The sequence below is a fragment of the Purpureocillium takamizusanense genome, chromosome 5 (genome assembly GCF_022605165.1).
Source record: "Purpureocillium takamizusanense chromosome 5, complete sequence".
NCBI classification, from domain to species: Eukaryota; Fungi; Ascomycota; class Sordariomycetes; order Hypocreales; family Ophiocordycipitaceae; genus Purpureocillium; species Purpureocillium takamizusanense.
Window position 1 is genome coordinate 93,241 of NC_063072.1, and position 20,342 is coordinate 113,582.

Here is a 20,342-nt window from a genome sequence, read left to right on the forward strand (position 1 = left end):
GAAGCCCGCGTGAGACGGCTCGGATCTCGTTGTCGTTCAACATCCCTCACGACCACCGCGTGGCCAATTGGGAATGGTTTGCGGAAATGTTCCTTGGCGGAAGGTGTTACGAAAGCCGCTGATGCATGCCGTGCGCAGCACGCATCGTGGGATGGGTTAATGCAACAGACCCTCTACTCTCGCTGTCCTTATAAGGACCAACGGGAACCCTCGCGGCTGCTCTCAGACAGGTAGTGGCATTACTGGGCTCGCTCTTGTCAGTAGTCGACGCAGCTTTCCGTCCTTGACCATGCGGCTGTCCACCATCGCCCTCGCCTTGCCGCTCCCCGCAGCTTTCGCAGCGCCGGCCTCGAAGCGGGACTCACCGGCTCCTCTAATCGTCCCACGAGGGGCCACATTGGTTCCCAATCAGTACATTGTCAAGTTCAAAGAAGACCCTGCTGCCGCTGCCGCCAGCGACGCCCTCGTAGCTGCCCAAGCAAGAGCTACCCGCCACTACAACAACGTGTTCAAAGGGTTCGCGGCGCATCTGGACGCAGCGACTGTTGCGCAACTTCGCAACGACCCAAACGTAGGTTCTTTTGGCTGAAGGCATGGTGTCATGATGCTCACATGGTAGACCAGGTTGACTTCATCGAGCAGGATGCCGTGTCAAGCATAACGGAGTATATAACCCAGTCCCCAGCGACATGGGGAATCTCACGGCTCTCCCACTTGAAACCACATATTAGGAACTACGAGTATGACTCATCCGCCGGCGAGGGTACTTGCGCCTTTGTTCTCGACACGGGCGTATTTGCCGAGCATCCGGTATGTCTGTCCCGTCTATCAAATGGCACCCATCTTCCCTCGCCATGCTCATATACCCGCAGGACTTTGAGGGCCGCGCCAAGATGCTCAAGTCGTACGTCCCCGGCCAAGACACAGACGGCAAAGGCCACGGAACCCACGTCAGCGGCATCATTGGCAGCAAGACGTTTGGGGTGGCCAAGAAGACCAAGATCTACGGAGTCAAGGTCCTGGACAACGAGGGAAACGGAAACAACACGGGCATCATGGAGGCCATAGACTGGGTGGCCAAGTTCATCACCTGCGGCAAGTGCTCAAAAGGCGTCGTCGTCAACATGAGCTTCAGGGGAGGGTACTCGGTCGCCATGAACCAGGCGGCCGCCTCCCTGGTCAAGGCCGGCGCGTTCGTCGGCGTGGCGGCCGGCAACGATGCCACCTACGCGTCGTCCTACTCGCCGGCCTCCGAACCGAGCGTCTGCACTGTGGGGGCGAGCGACAATGATGACTATGCCACCCCCTGGTCCAACTACGGCGCTGCCGTGGACGTCTTTGCGCCGGGCCTGGACATTCAGTCAACCTGGCCCGACGGCCAATGGGTTCGTCTTTCGCGCAACCACTTGCCTCATGTATATGGCAGGGCCCCATGATCGACGTGTATGCTAACGAGAGAGGAACAGCAATACCTAGACGGGACGTCCATGTCGGCGCCGCACGTTGTCGGCCTGGCGGCATACCTCGGCGCCTTTGAGGGTATCACCGGCGGGGCGGCGTGCGATCGCATCAAGGCGCTTGCCAGGAAGGACATACTAAAGGAAGTCCAGGGAGAGGGTACGCCGAACTTGCTTGTATTCAACGGCTATCCAGCGGCGACTTAGTGAGGCGAGGGAGAAGGGGTTTCGTGGTGGTGGTCGCGTAGGGGGCGTGAGATGGGAGCTGATAAATACCACTGCTTCATTGCGTCTCAGCGAAGCAATGAATACCGCAACAACAAGCGCAATACCCGCATTGCATGCCCAAAAGAACCAAGACTGGTACGAGCGTCTAGGCAGGATACCCGTCGTCATCGCGTAGAAGTGACCGCTAGACTCCACGCAGGTAAGCGCCCTCGCGCAGGGGGGCCGGGATGAAAAGCTGTCAACGCGGCGCAACATCCAACCGTCATCATGGACTTTGGGGCGGTCCCCCCAGTAGCCGCAAGATGAAAAAGAACTCGTCTTCTTCCCTCGTTGAATAGAATAGTGTTTCTTGTCGTTCGTTGTCGAAAACTCGCTCCGTCTCCTTCGTCCTTCTTGATTTCGGGTCGTTCGTCCACTCGCTTCACGTGCACTCCAGCACCTCACAGTCATTACCCATCTGCGCTACAACTTTCACAGTCCCTCACTTATAATAACCCATCAGGATGAATCTAAAGACAGTCCTCGTTGGAGCGTTACCTCTCGGCCTCCTCCCCGCCGCCGCCGCCGCCGCGCAGACTCACAAGATTAGCAAGTACGGCTGGTTTGGCAGCAGCAGCGCAGTCGAGCACGCACAACAAGTCAAGGCCATCGTGTCTGATGCGAGCATCGACCTCTCCCAGCCCTTTGACGCCTTCACCATCCCCAGCACGCTGTACGAAAAGCTCGGCCCCTACACCTTCGCCTTTGACGCGACGAACCGGCGGCTCTTCTTCTCCGTGCCCAACACGGAGCTGCCCTCGCTGGGGTACAACTGCCTCATCGGCTTCGACCTGTCGAAACCCGCGGGCTCGTCGTCTTCGTCGTACGAGGAGATGTACCTCTACGGCTTCGGCCCGGGCAACGTCTCCTTCGCCGCCGTGCCCGAGGGCAACGACACGCGCCTGTGGTTCGACGTCGACCCGGACCCGACCACAGGCCGCGCAACGGCCCTCGCGGGATTCCTCTGGCTACCCCGTATCAGGCTCTACAACCCGTCCACGGGACTGGTCAAGGCTTCGCCCGTCGCGGGGGGCGGCGCGGACGACTACTCGTCGACCTACGACCCCGCGACCGACAGCCTCGTAGTGCGCTACCGCCTCGGCAACCAGACGCGCATCACGGCATACGACCCCGTCCGCGCCTCCAAGAAAGACTTTTCCGCGCCGAAATACGACGTCCAGTTCGCCTCCCGCGCGCTCAACACCGCCAAGTCCAAGACGGTCCGCGGGTGGGCCGTGCTGGCGCAGAACCTGTACGTCCTGACGGGCGACTCGGCGAGCACCTTTGCCGACACCAACGCGGAGATTGTCAACGTGGATATCCGGACGGGCAGGACGACGCAGGGCCCCGTGGGTGCGCAGGTTAATAAGCTTGGCTCGGGGCTGTACGATGCGCTGCCGCAGGGGTTGGGCGTGCGCTACAAAAAGGGCGAGTATCATCAGCTGCTGTTTGGGGTGGCTGCCAGGACGTCGAGCCACAGGCAGGCGAACCTCTTCTCTGGCAGCAAGGTCCTGGGTTAGGGTTAGGGTATCATGTCGACGTGGACGGGCTTGCATTTTAGCTCGCCCGTCCAAGGCTCTGCTGCGAGATATGGCTTCATCTACGCCAGGCAGAAGACTTTGCATGTAGAGTCCGACACAGGTGACGGATAGCATGTATCTTGAGACGAGTATGATATCGCCTATACAGAGTTATTATTTCTTCCTCTCCGTAAACGCCTTCATGTAGCGCGCAGGCTCCTCCCCGCCATCGCTAAACATGCGCGCAAACGAATCCACCCCGGCCTCAATCCCCGTCCCCAGATCGCTCTCCTCCCATATCCTCACCAGGCGCTTCTGCTCCCTCACCGCCCCGGGCCCCAACGCCGTTATCCCCGCCACCGCCCCCGCGACCACCCCGTCCAGCTCCTCCACCGTCGCGCAGCACCCGTCCACGAGCCCCCAGCGCTCCATCTCGGGCGCGCCGTAGATCCGCGCAAAGTACACCATCTCCTTGGCCCGCTGCCAGCCCACGATGTTGGCCAGCAGCCGCGCCTCGACGACCGACGGGACGCCGTACCGCGCCTCGGGCATGCCAAACGTCGAGGCGCGCGTCGCGTAGCGGAAGTCGCAGGCGGCGGCGAGCTCGAGCCCCCCGCCGAGGCAGAGGCCGTGGATGCGCGCGATGGAGGGGACGGGGAGGTGGCGCACGGCCTGGCACGCGCGGTGCAGCGCGGTAATGAAGGCCTTGGCGTCGTCGTAGGACTGGAGGCGGGCCATTTCGAAAATGTTGGCGCCCGTGGTGAAGGATGGGGGCGGATTCTTCTTCTTCTTCCCCTCCTCCTCCTCCTTGACGGGGTCTGCCGCAGCAGGAGCAGCTCCCTGGATGACGACGCAGCGCACGTCGGGCTCGTCAGCCAGCGAGCGCAGCGTCGAGGTCAGCTTAGCGATGAGCTCCCCACTCAGGCTGTTGAGCCGCCGCGGGTTCGAGAGCGTGACGGTCGCGACGGTGCCCTCCCCTCCTGGCGGGGCGGCGTCGACGGAGCAGAGGACGTCGCCGTCACCACCCCCGGCGGCGGGGCGCTTTTGTTGTTGCTCCGCGAGGGGGATTGTCTCAGTCGACATGCATCGTCGCGGCGCATGTACTCCCAGAGCCGGGGTGCCCGCGTACAGCCTCCTCCACGTGGTGGTGGCGGTGGTGTGAACTTGGGCACGACGGACCGTCGTCCATGCTGATTCAAATGGTCTCAGGAGAGCGCGACCCATGATTTGCATGAGCGCTGCCGCGACTTCATGGTCCTCGTGGGGATGGAGAAGCCGGTTGGAAGCGCGTGAGTTGGGACAGCACGGAGATGGTGAGGTTAAGGAGAACCCCGCATGTCTTGTCGTTGGTCCGAGGATCGGTGAGCGCACGAGCCAGGGGGACCTAGTCAGGAACGGCAAGTCTACTTATATAGATCCCTGTAGACCCTTTCGATATGAGGAATCTATTTGAGTATACGAAGATTGTCCATGGAGCAACTCATCGAAGCTATATGCGGAGATTCATCGCGGATTTATCCGTTGATGTGGTCTATAGAGGCAGATGCTGGTCGCTAGCGAATCTACGTAGGAGGCGGTCTGGCCCCCATATATCTCGGGGCGGCTCGTTGGCGCGGCGTGGCCTGGTTCGGGATGGCTGCCGAGGAGGCTGATACTTTAGCTTGATGGCCCTGGTAATGGTCAAGTAGGAGCACGGATCAGGGTCGTGCGTACGTACTGCGAGTGGTTGTCCTTGAATACGAGATTGGAGGCGGGCCGCGAACCGCGTTCGATATACCTGAAGCAGCTATGGTGAGATGCCCGCCTGCCTCTCGATGCCTGGCAGCCAATAGACGACACGCGGGGTTGATCTCAATGTCCCCCAGCGTAGTAGTTAGTAGCGTGTATGCCGAGTCTAACTAATAAGTTTGCGAAGCAAGGGGCGGGACTGGAGACGCAGGGACACACACAGACCATAAGTTAGTAGTCCAGCTAATAAGGGAGGGGCTTTCGCACTTATACAAAGACGGTTTGCATGTAACTTAGTAGTCTCATAAGCGCTCCCGGGCCCCATGTCCACCACCTGCTGCCGTCGTGTGAGAAGACATGGGCCCTGATTAAGTCTCCGTGGCCCTCGAGCCGTCCTCCGGTGAGTTCCCGTGCCCGTGCCCGCGTCCTACAAGCCGAACGAGCTAATCGCTTAAAGCCGCCATTTGCACTCCATCCGATAGCCATTTGCCTTTGTCAAAACTACTACGTTGTACTTCCGTACTGTATGTCGCCATTCGGACCTGATGCCCCTCACGCAGCCAGGCTGAGAAGCCCCCCGGCGCTCAGCTTGTGCTGCCAAGCCGGAGCATCACCATTGTCTCTTATCGCCGTCCATTTATACCCCCCCAAAGCGAGGCTAGCAATTGCGCGATGCCAGCAGAATTTAGTGCCTGGGCTGACTCGCATAATTGGCGCTAATAACATGCAGAGCCACTTCATATTTATTTTACGGGACCGGCCGGCATGGAATACGAAGCAACTCAGTCCTAATACGGCACTTGTGTATGTACGTACGTAGCAGTAACTAACTTAGCACTTGCTTCTGAGTGCGCAGGCTCGCGCGCGCGGGGTGAGACTGCGTCCCGGCAAGTCACGCCTCGCCACGATAACTTGGTGCCACAGGGCATTTTGCGCGTATATATGTCTCAGTTGGCAAAACAAACCCACGGTGGCACGACATGACACGGGAGCGTTTATCAACGCCGGCGGGCGCTGCGCGACGCCCGGATTGTCGTATGGTGTGGTGTGGCCGCCCTGATATCTATGGCGAGCCGGTAGCCTCCTCTTCCTGTTCCTACGTTAAAGCCAACTCCCCATACGCTCTTTACTACGTAAAACCAACTCCCCGTACGCTCTTTACCCCCTTCGCTCCCTGCGTGTCTTTTATAATATATATATTTTCCGGCCCTCTTGAACTGGATACGCGCCGGTCTAGTGACAGCCTTATCCCTTTTGCGACAAAAGTCAACAACTAACTCGCGATGCTGCTGCCAAGCTTCATCGTCGGGAGCGCGCTCGCCCTCGCCACCACCGCCGCGGGCTCTCCATGCAGCCCGCCCAACGTCGTGCACAAGGACATTGTCATCGTCGGCGGCGGCGCGTCAGGTGTATACGCTGCTGTCCGCCTTCGCGAAGACTTTGGCAAGTCCATTGCCCTCATCGAGAAGCGCGAGATTCTTGTACGTATTTGCTCCCCCCTTCGCTCCTCGCCCGGCCTTGACACACACACACACTCTCTCTCTCGCTCCGTGCTCGAGATGGCTGGGTCCTTGCTTTCATGTTTTTCCCCATGGTAAAGAAAAGAAAAAGAAACTCACCGCAGAGACGCGCACAGGGCGGCCATGTCGACTCCTTCACCGACCCCGAGACGGGCGGCAACATCGAATTCGGCGTCCAGGCCTTCCTCGACGTCGGCAACGCCACCGGCTTCTTCGACCGCCTCGGCGTCGCGCGCAGGCCCTTCGCGGCCGAGCGCCTCAACTCCACGTACATAGACTTCGAGACGGGCAAGGTGCTCAACTTCACCCTACCGCCAATGGCCGATCAGCTCGCGGCCATGAACAAGTTCCTGCAGGTCATCGAGCCGTGGGAGCGCCTCCTGCAGCCGGGCTACTTTGACTTTCCCGACCCGGACGAGATCCCCGGCGACCTGCTGCTCCCCTTTGGCGAGTTCGTCACCAAGCACGGCATCGAGAACGCCGTGCCCCGCATATACTCCATCAGCGGGCTCGGGCTCGGCAACATCACGAACGAGATCACCATGTACGTCCTGCAGGCGTTTGGCGGGCCCAACGCGCGCGTCGTGGTCGGTCGGGGCCGCTCCTTCGAGCCGGCGTCGGGTCGGAACCAGGATCTCTACGACGCGGCGGCCAGGCTCCTCGGCTCGGACGTCCACTACTCGAGCACCATCGTCGACTCGCACCGCACCGACTCAAAGGTACGGGTCACCGTTCAGGACGCCAATACCAAGATCAACACGACCATCATCGCGAAACGCCTCCTCGTGGCCATCGAGCCCTCCCGGGGGCGGAACATCCAACCGTTGGACCTAGACGAAGACGAGCTTAACCTGTTCAACAAGTTTCGCTACACGTCTCGATTCGCCGGCGTCATCGACAGCAAGGCCCTCGCCGTCAACAAGTCCTACGTCAATCTGCCGGCCAACGCCGCGCCCAACAACTACCTCTCCTACCCCGAGGTCCCCTTCAACGCACGCTTCGACTACCTCGGCACGGGGCACTACTTCCGCGTCGGCGTCATGGGCAACCACGCGGTGAGGGACGACAACGCCAAGCAGCTCGTGCAGCAGAGCTACGAGACGCTCCTGGATGCGGGGGACCTGGTCCCCGGCGAGACGGACCGGAACATTACCTGGAAGGCGTTTTCGGCCCACGGGCCCATGTACGCGCGCGTCTCGCGCGAGGACATCCAGGCCGGCTTCTATAAGAGGCTGTACGAGATACAAGGCCGGCGGTCGACGTGGTGGACGGGCGCGGCGTGGAGCGCCCACATCCAGACGGTCCTCTGGAAGTACGACGACGTCCTTATCCCCAAGATGCTGGAGGGGCTGGAGTAGATTCTTTCGCTAGGAGGGCATTGTACATGATACTTCACTTCAAACCAACCCTCGCTTGCAGCAATGCGCCCGTCACGCTATGTTATAGTCTTTGTGCCCTCTTAGCACAGTCCCTATTCGTGAATCGTGGCCCGGGACTGCGCGCCTACCGTGTATTGCAGCCGGCTGGTCGTCGACCGACTCATCTTCTCATTTGGGCTTATGCGCTCCTCCTGATTGAAGGTGATCTGAGCAGATGACAGGCTTTTCTGTCTCCTGCTCCGAGGGTCTCCAACTGACGTCGCGGTCTGGTCTTGAGGGGTTGCTGCCTTGTGAGACGCGAAGACGGAACCAATAGCTACTACATACGGGTTGTCTATTTATATAGTTGCGAGTCTACGTCCTCTCGATTATGTGCAAATCGCCTTATAAATCGGGAATAGGCTAGATTTTATACAAGAATTATATCCTTGCATTATAAAATCAGGGTCGTGGATCAGGGCCCATGTCTTGCGCCTCTCCACCCAAACCTCCGCCTTGCTCGTAGTTATCCTTCATCCCGCGGGTAGCCTTTAAGGGGCAGGGAATATCAATGAAGAAATCTAGAGAACCCGGGCTCCTCGCGCGTTTAGCAAACGCCCTTAGGAACATTGAAACTATCGACAGGCCGAGGCGTGCGAAATAACCCCCCGGCAAACTTTGCGCCGTCGCCGAGACCACGCTTCGCAAATGCCTGCCATAGCGCGCACTGGTTGGCCCCTTGAGTAAGAGCCTTATCTGCATCAATAATGGCGTCGCGCCCGGCGACCATGCCTGGGTTGCAAGGCTGGATGGCCATGCCGGTCATAATGAGCTTCATAGCAAGGTAGCGGCCATCCTTAGGAACGCCGGCAGAGTCGAACTCAGGGAAGTCCTTATCGGTAATGCCATGCTTCTCAATAAGGTTCCAGATAACCTCATATAAGATAGTTGCCCAGATGGTTCCTATATAGTGACTCTCTTTCCGTTTGTTAATGTCGGAGTATAAAAATGGGTTGGTAACATTGCTAGTAGAGTAGGGGTAGCCGCGGATGCCTCGAGGCTTATTAGCGGCCCACGAGGCAATAGTATAGTCCTTATGGCGATTATCAGTAGCCTTAATTCGGACCGCTATAGCCATAAAGTCGGACCAGCCTTCGTTCAGGCCGCTAGACTCGAGACCGTCAAGGCAGCCAGCGTTACTAGGGCCGCCAGTCAACCGGCTAGACACTACGAGAAAAGTCAGTCCCGTGCGTTATTAAATACAGAAACCTTGAATATTGCACTTACGGCCATGAGTGTACTCGTGGAGCACGATATCAGTATCAAACGAGCCGTCGCGCGCCGGCATGGAATTAGTCCACATTTGTATCCCCATGCGGGCCATCTCGCCGTCAGGGGGCGCGATAAAATAGGCATTCTTAGTGCTCGACCCGTCTTGAGCATCGAGCATAACGAAGTCTTTGTCGAGGCCACCCTTGCCGTTGTTATTAAGCTGGAAGTTACCGGCCTTCTCGTCGAAGCCAAGGATATATAGTAGATCGTGGTACTTGTTGACAGTATAGAAGAGCTGTGTGATAGACGCATCTCGGTAGGCTTCGTTATTGGATTCCAAAGGCGAGTATTCGTATACAAACATTCTACTAGGGCTAGTAGGTCTGTAGAGATTCGTGATATCATTACCACCAGAAGGGTTCGCGTGCGCAACGGCGTTATTGCCCATAGTCGTCGTAAAAAATTCTTTGCCCGCACCATTCCACGTAAAAGGCGATGCTGCTAGGTTCCAAGGGTCCTTAAGAGAGCTTCGCTGGCCCTCGGCTGGATTGTTTACGTTCCAAGGGTAGACCTTGTATGTGGCTAAATCGTCCACGTAGTTAACAACACCGTATACAGTCTTGGTGTTAAACGCATCAACGTAGGTTAGGAGCCAGTAATCCTTGATAACGATCTCGACTCTCCAGGCTAAAAATAGCTTTTTATTCTGTTGCTGAAAGTAGACGAGCTTGGCGTTAGGGTCACTAAAGGCGCCCTTAATGCCCTTAATAGTAAACTCGTGCTTCTTGTCATCTTTAGCCTCGGCCTTTCCGTTTTGGATCGGTATTCCTAAATCGAGTGTATTGATGGCGCCCTTGAGGGCAGCCACGGGGTCAGAGAAGTCATCCTTATTAAGATTCTCTTTAGGCGCGTCGCCCTTGAAAAAGCTATTGCCATATGAGAGAATCTTGCCGTCCTTAACCTAGAAGTTGTTAGGCTTGAATTTATATGCATAGTCCTAGTAACTTACGTTAACGTTAAAGTCGGCATTATCAATGTCAATGCCGTATAGGGTCTGCTTGAAGTGTACGAAGGCAATGCCGTCAGAGCTGACGTAGTGGTCATTGACCAGGCGGTATTCAGCACCGGAAGCAATAGTCTTCACCAGCTCCTTGGCGGTTTCAAGATAGTCGCCGCGCTTATTGATGGAGGCAACTGAGCTATCAGTCTTAACACTCGACGAGGACGTATACTCGGAGACCTGAGGAAGGCGGAACTTTTCAAGGTCGATACCACGCTTAGAGGGAGACGACTCATTGGGTTCCTGACTCCGAGGGTGGGCTTGCACGCTAATAGCGAGTCCTATGAGGCTGAGAAGAAGGAAAGACTTCATGGCGGAGAATGTATAGCTTCGAAAGAGAGGCCTTGCCGAGGAAGAAGAAGCCGTCATGTTGGCGACGAGGGGATCGCATTTTATATCCTAAGAAGCTCAAATGGGATTCAAGCAGACAGGCCCACTCAACTAGGGCCTCTATCTATGCCTGGAGTCTGAGAGGCGCGGCAGGTTCCGGGAGGTTGCTGCCCGCGTTTCGAGTTACAGTACCAACCCTCTCCTCTCTACAGTATATAATGTATCATACACAAGCCGGAGCAAGGATTAGCCCGGCATTCCATAGGTATGGAGCGATCAGGAAAGTAGCTCTTACGTTAGCTCCGGCCCTCATGGCATCCTTTGGCGCTCTCGAAAGCCAATACAGGATTTGTGATTCAGGCCCCTTCCCAGCCGACCCACACTTTCCGATAGACGCACGAACGCCAAACTAGAATGACCTTGTTCATACGTTCCTCGTTGATGCTTAGAGCGGTAAGCTCACTGGGATGTACATACCGCTTGAGAAAGACTAGAATATTCCACTAGGAGCCTCCCGCGTCGGATTCTAGACCGTGTCGGATTCTAGACGAGAAGCACATATAAGAGCATGTTAGTCATTCAAATTTAATGTAACCCAGGTACAGTCGAGTAGGTTTATAGGATCATGCATCATAGTAAAACATGGTAATTACCGGGTTATAGTACTGTGTCAAACTCAAAGCTGGACGAGAACGACGGCCGTTGCGATGGTGACGCAGCGGACACCCGTGTAGCTCCATGTTTCCACCGACGTATTACGAGTCGTCATTGCTGGCCGGACCCCGGACAGTTCTGATTTGTAGTTCCTGGGAATGTATATATGCGGGTATGTATGTGTGCGTCGGTTCTGTGTATAAGCCATACTGCCTGGTTATGTATTTCTAGTCTATGTAAGCACCTGAGTATATATACTTATTAGACGACTAATACGGATTACTCATATGCCACAGCTGCCGCCGAATCCAGAATAAGACGAATTTAAGCCATTTTACGGTGCATCCAAATATTAGCGAGAAATTCCGCAATTATCTCTACTATATATAGTATGTACAGTATATACTACTTACCTAAAAGAGCAAGGAATAGGGAAGGATGGTCTTGGCAAAAGGATGCTGCTTATAGACCCCTTTTATTAAGGGACTTATTCCTCGACCCCTATGTTTTAATAGAAAGTCCCTAAAATATGGCTAAATAGTTAGGTAACTCTTATGTCCTATACCCCCCTAATTTCGAACCTTAACAGCGGCCAATGCGGACGGCGCAAGCCGGCCCACGTCTTATAAAATCAATATAACGCGCCGCGCCGCAATACATATACTACGCGCAATTTTCAATCCACTAGACTTTTCAAGGCATAGCAAGCAGTCCTCGTAGTCCTCGTAGCCCTCGCAGTCCTTATAAGGCTAGGTTATAAGGCGGCGACGCCTATCCGATCAAGTGAAAACCCCCCCCCGCGCGAGTGAGGGTAACCTCAATATAGTGATGCTATCGCGCCTACAATAATAGGGACAGTAAATAATGAGGGCAGTAGCGACGGACCGAGACGCTATTAGTCGAATAGATAGCTAAAATGGGGGGGAGGGTAGGTATCCGCCATAGTCGAAGCTACGAAATAGGGACTTTCTATTGAAACATGGGGGTCGAGGAACAACTCCCTTAGTCGAGTATGATCATCTCGTTAGCGTCGTCTGAATAATACGGGAATTGGAGCAGCCCTGCCAAAGCTCCTCTAGGCGGAGACGCGACGCCCACTTAGACGAATATGTGCCGCTCGTGTTGGCGGACCTTGCATGACGCTGGAATACAATGCCTCCAGACATCTAGACTAAAATACTCTAGATAGGTTACAGTCTAGATAAGATAGCGCTAAGCGCCTGGGGCTTGCATGATTGCCGAAGAGTCTGTCAATAAGGTTAATAAACGCGGATTAACTCGGACAAAGCGGTTCGTAAAGCCCTAGTCGTTATGTTTGTCTCTCAATCTACAAATCGCAGACGACCTCGAGCCTCCTGGCATGAATCCCGGACAAGCAGACTCTTGAGTCCGGGCCCACACCCATGGAATCCGAGGCGAGATTCGATCCTCTGTGTTTACTCATACGCAATCGCCGACAAGGGACCCCGGCGCAAGTGCGCGAGTAGCCCCCTCGCTCTGGCCAATCGCGCGTTATGATTACTGAGTATGGGTCTAACCATATCGAGGCTTTCTTATACTAACGTCCCGTGGCCTGCAATGGCCTGTTCCTATATACGCAACTGAAATAAGTGGGAGCGTTGGCGCGTTTACGGCATCAAATATATCTAATAGCATAATATATCCCCCACTTCAAATAGCCTCAACACTATAAACGAGGATATGGATCGAATCATGGTACTCATGCCGAAAATTTAATTCAGTAAGTCATAGTAATAGGCTTTAGAAAGGCCAGAAGCTATTTTATGTGTTATCAGCGAGCATCGGCACTAAGAAACGAACAAAACGCAATAAAGTATTTTCCATAAGAAGGTTACTCTAGCCTCAAGACGTCCGTTCTTTATTCAATATAAAAGTTCACGCTTCTTGTATTCTGATCCTCACAGACTTTACTCGACAGTTCTGTTCATTCATTCATTCATTGACTTATTGACTGCAAACACTCTACTCGAAATGCTTGCAAATCTTGTTCTCGTCCTTTGTGGCCTCGCCGTCGTGGCTAAACCTAGCCGAGCGTTTGTAAACCCGGCACACTAGGTCTTTAGTTCCGTCTACTAACATACTCCCAGGACGGCTCTTCAAGAGCCCAGACACGATGCCAAGTTGCTAGCACTCACAAACAACCATACCACGTCGCGAAACACCTGGATCTCCCCATACCAAGGTACCCATGAAAGTACTACTTTAGACGACATCGGGGAAGGCACAGTTGGGCAGCTCATCCGCAGGTTTGAATTTTCCGAGCATCACTTTCTTGGAGACCAGATTACCTTCGTTGATGAACTCGGAGTTGAGTTTACTGCCAAGGAACGACCAATCGTGGCCATTGGCGGTGCCCTAAACCTGACATACGGCAAGATTTGTGCTTTGGCAGGTGACTTTTACGGCACAGATAGTCCCATCAGCGACGGCGCGGACGATGTCGAACGCCGAAAGCGCTTTATGAGCGCTTTAGAGACTCTGATAGATAACCCAGAGGACCAACCTGGCGACGCCCAGAAGCTAGTGGCCTACCTTCAGACAGAGATCGATGCCGTCGCTCGGGCCGTTGCGAATGGCCAAGACCCATCTTCCGTGTATAAGGGGGGTGAGGTCATCAGCAATGTAAAACTGGAATGGATGACATTACAAAGAAAGCGGAAGAATTTTCCTTCATACGTTGGTCTTGCTGCCATCAACTGGGATCACTTTGGAGACGATGCTCGCGTCGCCTATACGACCGGTCATGCAGCGGCTATTGAACATGCGGCAAAGGAAACAGGTCGCGCGTCGCCCTCTTTGAGGCATACGTAATGAACGCCTTCGCAGACCACTATCTGCAGGACCTCTTCTCAGCGGGTCATCTTCGGACACCACGCCGTCTACTTCACGGCTTATTGGACACCGAGGACAAGCTAGCTCAGGTGAGTTTTCACTCGCATAGCTGTGAATGAGGAGGGGCTGTACTAACCCAACTCAAGTACATGCATGACGAAGATTCTGCCCTTGGCCTCTTGGTTAAGGATGCCAGCGGGTCGCAGTGGACTGCTTTTGGGGATAGGAAACTCTTGGACAAGGCCAACGAGGTAAACTTACTGAAATGCCAAGCAGCCGTGGCGGCTTCTGCGAGAGAGATATACGACTCCTGGCGAAACGAGGCGGCGATCCCGACCGACGAGTATCTGGCATGGAAAAAAGTGCCAAGTAAAGAGTCTGCCATGGCTAGAACCCAAACCTTGAGTCCGCTCTTTCTCCGAGGCCCTCAAAACACCTATCATGACCTTCAGCGCCGGTCAAACATCGAAGATAGGAGAACTTGGAGGCACGACACTCATTGGTGGACCGAAACCACGCTCTTTTTGCTATCGGAATCGAAACTATGGCACTATCCGATGAGCATATAGATATACAATGGGTACCCGGCGGAAATTCAACCTCCTGAGAGGGAATGCTTCGCGCCACTTTGCTTGGGACGGCCCGAAAAAAACAGGGTTATACTTGAAAACGGGGGAGTGTTCCGATCATTGAACCGAATTGTGCTGAGCTTTGGCTGAGCGGCATATGCGGCCAGACCAGAGCTAAATCAGCTAATCCCGCAAACGTGGTCCAGCCCGAGCCCGTGGACGAGCGGCGCGTTCTCGTAAGGTGGTAGAATGGGTTGGCCGTGGTAGGAAAATGGGGTTTTGCGACGTTGTTTTTAGCAGACATAGTTCGTAAATGCGAGTACATGTATCTGGCGTATGCCGTGAGGAATAAAGCTCCGAAAGGATTTCTATGCCCTATTTTTTTCCCGCACTTTAGATAGGTACGAAAGTAGATTTATACTCCCTATTCTTATTAGTCTACTACTATACTCTACTAGAGTTTTCCCTATCCTTATTATTACCTTTTATAAATACTAAAAGTATTATTATCTTCCCTTCTTTAATTATAATATTAGCTCTTAATATTATTATTATATAAGCCTTAATAAAATAGCTTTTTTTATATTAAATAGCTTAAAGTTAAAGACATTAAAGATAGATAAGTTTCTATCTTTAATAAAAGTAAGATAAGTAATAGCGGTAATATATAAAGTAACTTAATATTAAGAAATAATATAATTATAAAGATATATATAATTTAAATAAAATATACCTATATAAGATAAATTACTAAGGAGTAAAGATTAATTATAGTTAATAATTATATATTAAATAAGAAAATTAATCTTTAAGGTATTAATATTAATAAAAGGCTAAGATAAATAAATAGTAAAAGTAAGAGTAATAATATTTAATATTATTAATATTAATACTATAAATTTCTATTATTATTACTACTACTATTACTTTAAAAAAAGAGATATACTTATTTTTTAAGTTTACTATATTAATAAATAATAAAATAAAATAAAATAAAAGTTTATAATTATTAATAATATAAAGTATATTATATAAAAGATATATATATATTATTACCCTTTTTTATTTTAATTTATATAATTATTAATAAATATATATTTAAATAAAGACTTAAAGGCTTTAATTATTATTTATTTATTATTTTATATTATTATAACTTTATTCTTATAGTAATAATATTAATTTAGTCTTATTTTTAAAAGTAATATTATTTATAAAGGAAGAAAACTTTTATTATAAAGGTATTTATAATAAAATAAGGGATCTTAAGGTTTATTATTATAAGAGTATATTAAGCTTAATATAAATAATAAAGATTTATAGAAGTCTATTAATAAGGTTTATACCTCTTATTTAATAAAGAGTAATATTAGCTATTATATTAGGGCGAGAAAGATATTAAACCTATAGGACGTAATCCTCTTCGTCCTTTATTTCTTCCTATCTCTACTTAATGCGTTATCGCGTAAGGATACCGAATTCTAAGCTATCTCTATAGCCGAAAGGTTAGTCGTAAGCTAATTAAATAGTCTTTAATATTGGATACTTATATTTACGCTTAGTTATAAAACTATACGGCGATCTATGCCTTAAGTAAGGTACTTATATTATTAAGGCATACTTATATCTAAAGTATTAAAAATAAGGCAAAATAAATAAGTATTATCGGCTATAATTAAGGAGGCATATTATCCTCCCTTTAACTAAGAAAGCTTCCCCCCTTTATAGTTATCCTTATAGTCTTATCTTTATAGCCCCTTTTTACCCCTAGCTATTCCTTTAGCTATTTTTCGTCTTTTTTAGGCTATCTTCCCTCTTTTACTCCTTCTTTTACTCCTTCCTTTATGCCTTCTCTTACTAATATATTATATAAATAAAAAGTACTAGCTATATATTATATTAATAAGAGAAAGTATAAAAGAAGATTAAGTAATAGCTTAAGTAAAAAACGGCTAAAGGAATAGCTAAGGGTAAAAGAGATAATAAAGATAAGATAATAAGTATAGCTATAAGTAAAGATAGACTACTTTAAAGGAATAAAGATAATTATACCTCTTTAATTATAGCTTATAATACTTATTTTTTACCCTATTTTTAATACTTTAGATATAAGTATATCTTAATAATATAAGTACTTTATTTAAGCGTAAAAAGTTATATAGTTTTATTAAGAGCGTAAATATAAGTATTTAATATTAGAGATTATTTAATTAGCTTATAATAGACCTCTTAATTATAGAGGTACTTTAGATTTAAGAATCCTTATATTAAAATATATTAAATAGAGATAGGAAAAAGAGAAGGATAAAGGGGATATACTTTATAGTTTAGTATCTTTCTACCTTAATAAAATATATTTATTATTATTATTTATTTCTCCCTCTTTAAGTTTTTATTAATAATATATAAAATAAGCGGCTTATTATCTTTTCTTAAATTTATTTATTAAATAGCTCTTAAATAGCTATTTTTTAATTTATAATATTATTCCTTTTTATTTAAGTACTTATTATTAAGGCCTTTAAATATAATCGCTCTTTATTATTTAATATATATTACTTTTCCTTTTTTATATCTTATTATTACTTCGCTTTTTTAATTATACTAAGGTATAAAATATAAAAGCTAATATAGTACTATATAATATTAATTTATAATATAGCTTAAAGGAAGCCTATAAGCTAAGTATTACTTAGCTATATAAAGCTTATATAAAGGAAATATTTATATAGCCTTATATATATTATACTTATATTATAGTTAAGTTCTTATATATTACTATTATTAATCTTCTTAATAAAAATAGTATAAATACCTTTTAATATAAGGGCGATTATTGTAGGGCTTTTAGATTAGTTTCCTAATAATAATACTATTTAATAATATAATTAATATCTTTAAATATAAAAGTAATCGCTATAAGTCTTTTAAACTATTTCTTTAATTTCTTTTATAATTATATTATAATTAAGTTTTTATATATTACTCTTATTATTATTATTATTAATTTTATTAATAAGAACCTGTAAGTACTTTTTAATATAAATATAATTACTATAAGTCTTTTAAATTATCTAATTAATAATTAAGCCTTAATTAAATACTTAAGTATTAATATTATATTATTATAAATTTTAGTATTTACTTTATTATTAATTAATTTATTATAAGCTTAAGTTATTTATATTATAATAAAGTAAATAATATTAAAGGTATTTATTATAAAGAAGTAATATTAAAGGTATTTATTAAAAACCTTTATAATAAAAAAAGCCTTTAAAAATTATAATAATTAAAAATAACCCACATTCACTCATCCGTGTCTGCTCGAACAGCGGCCGGTTGCAGGTCCACTCATCCGCTTTGCCCCCCACCCCGCCTTGCGGACACTTGTAATACATACATCCGGGCACACCCACGAGTGAGGGCATCTATCTCCCCAGAGACATTTGATCGACAACTGACCATCTCATCAGCAGCCTGTCGAACCGGCCCTCTCCATCGCCTCCTCCGCCTTTGCCCACCGGCCAATTCCACGACCCATCCATCGTCCGCCCTCTATTGCCTACTTGAGGACACCGCTGGCCTAGATACTCAGCACTCTGCTCCCGTCCCATCGGCGCTTACAGCCCGCCATGGCTTCGATAAACGACCTCGCGACCGCCGCCATCGCGAGCTCCTCCTCCACCTCCACGTCACCACCGCCGGCGGCAGGGGCGCAATCGCAACCACAGCCGCAGCCCGCCGCTGGAGCTCCGCGCGGCGCCTTCATCGTCCTCGAGGGCCTCGACCGCAGCGGCAAGACCACGCAGGTCAAGCTCCTGGAGCAGCGCTTCGTCGAGGCGGGGCGGTCGGTCAAGGTGATGCGGTTCCCGGGTGCGTTTGTCTATTCCCTCCGTCCAACCCCCCCCTCCCGGGCCAGTTTTCCTTTTCTCCGTTCGCCACGCGAATGCCACTAGGCATGTGAAGAACGGTTCTTTCAGCCATCTTGGGAAGGCAATTGTGTCCCTACTGCGGGCTAGAGACTCGCCTCAGGTCAGCCGTGAGCCAGAGGGGGAGGTGTAACATGGAGTGTGAACTGCGCAAAGGACCACCATCACGGCAGCGACATGAGAGACTAATCCGTCATGTCCTCGTGCAGACCGGTCGACGCCCATCGGGCAAATGATTGACGCGTACCTCAAGAGCGATGTGGCCATGGAGGACCACGTCATCCACCTGCTCTTCAGCGCAAACCGGTGGGAAGCCGCGTAGGTTGCCTACATGTCCCCATCACATCACCACCATCACTTCTCCCGCTCCACCCCTCACGCGTCCTCGCCCCTGTCCATAGCCTCATCGCCAACAACCTCCCCTTCATATCACCCCACCCCTGATATAAAACCCCCGTCTATCTTGCAGCCATCACATTAGCCACCAACCGCTAACGAGCCAAACCCCCTCCCCAACTCACAGCGCCCAGATATCCTCCCTCCTCGCCGCCGGCACCACCATCCTCTGCGACCGCTTCCACCTCTCGGGCATCGCCTACTCGGCCGCCAAGCGCAACCCCTCCCTGCCCCTCCCCTGGGCCGCCGCCCCCGAGCGCGGCCTGCCCCGCCCGGACCTGGTGCTCTTCCTCGACCTCGACGAGCGCGCCGCCCGCGCCCGCGGCGGCTTCGGCGACGAGCGCTACGAGCGCGCCGCCATGCAGGCGCGCGTGCGCGACATTTTCTGCGCCATGGCCGCGGGCGCTGACGAGGAGCCGTCAGAGTCGTTGCCCTCTGCCGGTGATGCTGGTGGTGCTGGTGTTGCTGGTGGCTCTGCGGACCCTCCTCCTGCTGGTACCGGTGCTGCCGCTGTCGCCGAGTCGACATCACCGCCGCAGCAGCAGCAGCGACAGCAGCACACCCCCCGCAGAACCGGGGAGCACATCCTCGTCGTCGACGCCGGCGCCAGCGTCGAGGCCGTGGCCGACGAGATATGGCGGCGCGTCGAGGCGCGGGTGCGGCAGGTGGACGCGGGCGAGCTGGGCGCCTCGGTCGGCGTCGTGGAGTGAGTGACTGAGCGAGCGAGCGAACGAGCGAACGAAAGGACTGAATGAATGAAAGTCAGAAGGCAGAGGGCTGGGCGGAACGATTGAGCGAGTTGGTTGGTAAACGAGCGAGTGAGTGAGTGGCGAAGTGAGGAAGTGAGAGCGAGGGAGAGCAAGAGTGGGTGAGTGAGAGTGAGTGCGAGTGAGTGTCGAGTGAGTGATCGGGAGACCGAGCGCCGAGTTAACGAACGATACGATGCGCACGCGCAGGGAAGAACAGAGAACACTTTGAACAGGGCAACAGTCGCAAGGGGACACATCTCAGGATACGTAGGCCATGCATGAACATATACTAGACAGACAGATAGACTATCGAGCGAGCATATTGTATGGATCGAACAACACCTGTCTGTCGAACACGTCCGGCCCAGTAAGAGCGTGTGGCATATCCCATCGAGCGAGCACATCAAGGCAAAGGATGTACAGACAAGTCCGGCACAAGAGAGACACGCACATGAGTATCAATCAATCAGGCTTCAAGCCAAGTCAATCAACTACCAGGCAGGCGCGCACGCACGCACGCGCCCAGCCACGCACTCCATCGACCGACCCATGGCCACGTCAAGAGACGCGCCGCGCACCAAAGCCCGGATTCAAACCAAACAAGCAATCTGCCACGCCGTGCAACGCCACGTCCGCCGTGTCCAACAAGAGAAGTGGACCGGCCCAAACTGGCCAAA

General features: G+C 50.8%; 6 protein-coding genes across 8 annotated transcripts; 4 read left to right on the plus strand and 2 right to left on the minus strand.

The window, feature by feature from the left end:
• Positions 1-289: 289 nt before the first annotated feature.
• JDV02_005623 (uncharacterized protein) lies at positions 290-1,664 on the plus strand (the record flags this gene model as incomplete). The annotated part of the gene is made up of 4 exons (XM_047986936.1): positions 290-571; positions 625-810; positions 873-1,385; positions 1,467-1,664. 4 exons carry the CDS (start codon positions 290-292, stop codon positions 1,662-1,664), a joined length of 1,179 nt encoding a protein of 392 aa, XP_047842920.1.
• Positions 1,665-2,188: 524 nt separating this feature from the next.
• On the plus strand, positions 2,189-3,244 carry JDV02_005624 (uncharacterized protein; the record flags this gene model as incomplete). The annotated part of the gene is made up of 1 exon (XM_047986937.1): positions 2,189-3,244. The coding sequence occupies one exon, from the start codon at positions 2,189-2,191 to the stop codon at positions 3,242-3,244; it is 1,056 nt and encodes a 351-aa protein (XP_047842921.1).
• A 174-nt stretch (positions 3,245-3,418) lies between these two features.
• JDV02_005625 (uncharacterized protein) lies at positions 3,419-4,725 on the minus strand (the record flags this gene model as incomplete). Its single annotated transcript, XM_047986938.1, has 1 exon — positions 3,419-4,725. Exon 1 carries the CDS (start codon positions 4,475-4,477, stop codon positions 3,419-3,421), a length of 1,059 nt encoding a protein of 352 aa, XP_047842922.1. The 5' UTR covers positions 4,478-4,725.
• A 1,223-nt stretch (positions 4,726-5,948) lies between these two features.
• Positions 5,949-7,928, plus strand: JDV02_005626 (uncharacterized protein). 2 transcript variants are annotated; one of them, XM_047986940.1, is made up of 3 exons: positions 5,949-6,121; positions 6,270-6,453; positions 6,609-7,928. In XM_047986940.1, exon 3 carries the CDS (start codon positions 6,810-6,812, stop codon positions 7,848-7,850), a length of 1,041 nt encoding a protein of 346 aa, XP_047842924.1. In that variant the 5' UTR covers positions 5,949-6,121; positions 6,270-6,453; positions 6,609-6,809; the 3' UTR covers positions 7,851-7,928. The 2 variants fall into 2 exon arrangements, with proteins under 2 accessions (XP_047842924.1, XP_047842923.1); XM_047986939.1 differs by having other exon boundaries at positions 5,949-6,453.
• Positions 7,929-8,457: 529 nt separating this feature from the next.
• Positions 8,458-10,494, minus strand: JDV02_005627 (uncharacterized protein; the record flags this gene model as incomplete). Its single annotated transcript, XM_047986941.1, has 3 exons — positions 8,458-9,077; positions 9,138-10,083; positions 10,132-10,494. 3 exons carry the CDS (start codon positions 10,492-10,494, stop codon positions 8,458-8,460), a joined length of 1,929 nt encoding a protein of 642 aa, XP_047842925.1.
• Positions 10,495-18,035: 7,541 nt separating this feature from the next.
• CDC8 (dTMP kinase) lies at positions 18,036-19,990 on the plus strand. Of its 2 annotated transcripts, XM_047986942.1 has the most exons (3): positions 18,036-18,464; positions 18,730-18,838; positions 19,044-19,990. In XM_047986942.1, the coding sequence occupies exons 1-3, from the start codon at positions 18,224-18,226 to the stop codon at positions 19,624-19,626; spliced, it is 933 nt and encodes a 310-aa protein (XP_047842926.1). In that variant the 5' UTR covers positions 18,036-18,223; the 3' UTR covers positions 19,627-19,990. The 2 variants fall into 2 exon arrangements, with proteins under 2 accessions (XP_047842926.1, XP_047842927.1); XM_047986943.1 differs by lacking the exon at positions 18,036-18,464 and having other exon boundaries at positions 18,491-18,838.
• The last annotated feature ends 352 nt before the right edge of the window (positions 19,991-20,342 follow it).

Bases quoted from the DNA above. Each gene is read 5' to 3' on its own strand.
- JDV02_005626 (XM_047986939.1), top strand. From the start codon at position 6,256: ATGCTGCTGCCAAGCTTCATCGTCGGGAGCGCGCTCGCCCTCGCCACC. The intron at 6,454-6,608 runs GTACGTATTTGC...AGACGCGCACAG, and splicing joins TCGAGAAGCGCGAGATTCTT to GGCGGCCATGTCGACTCCTT.
- CDC8 (XM_047986942.1), top strand. From the start codon at position 18,224: ATGGCTTCGATAAACGACCTCGCGACCGCCGCCATCGCGAGCTCCTCC. The intron at 18,465-18,729 runs GTGCGTTTGTCT...GTCCTCGTGCAG, and splicing joins CAAGGTGATGCGGTTCCCGG to ACCGGTCGACGCCCATCGGG. The intron at 18,839-19,043 runs GTAGGTTGCCTA...CCCAACTCACAG, and splicing joins GCAAACCGGTGGGAAGCCGC to CGCCCAGATATCCTCCCTCC.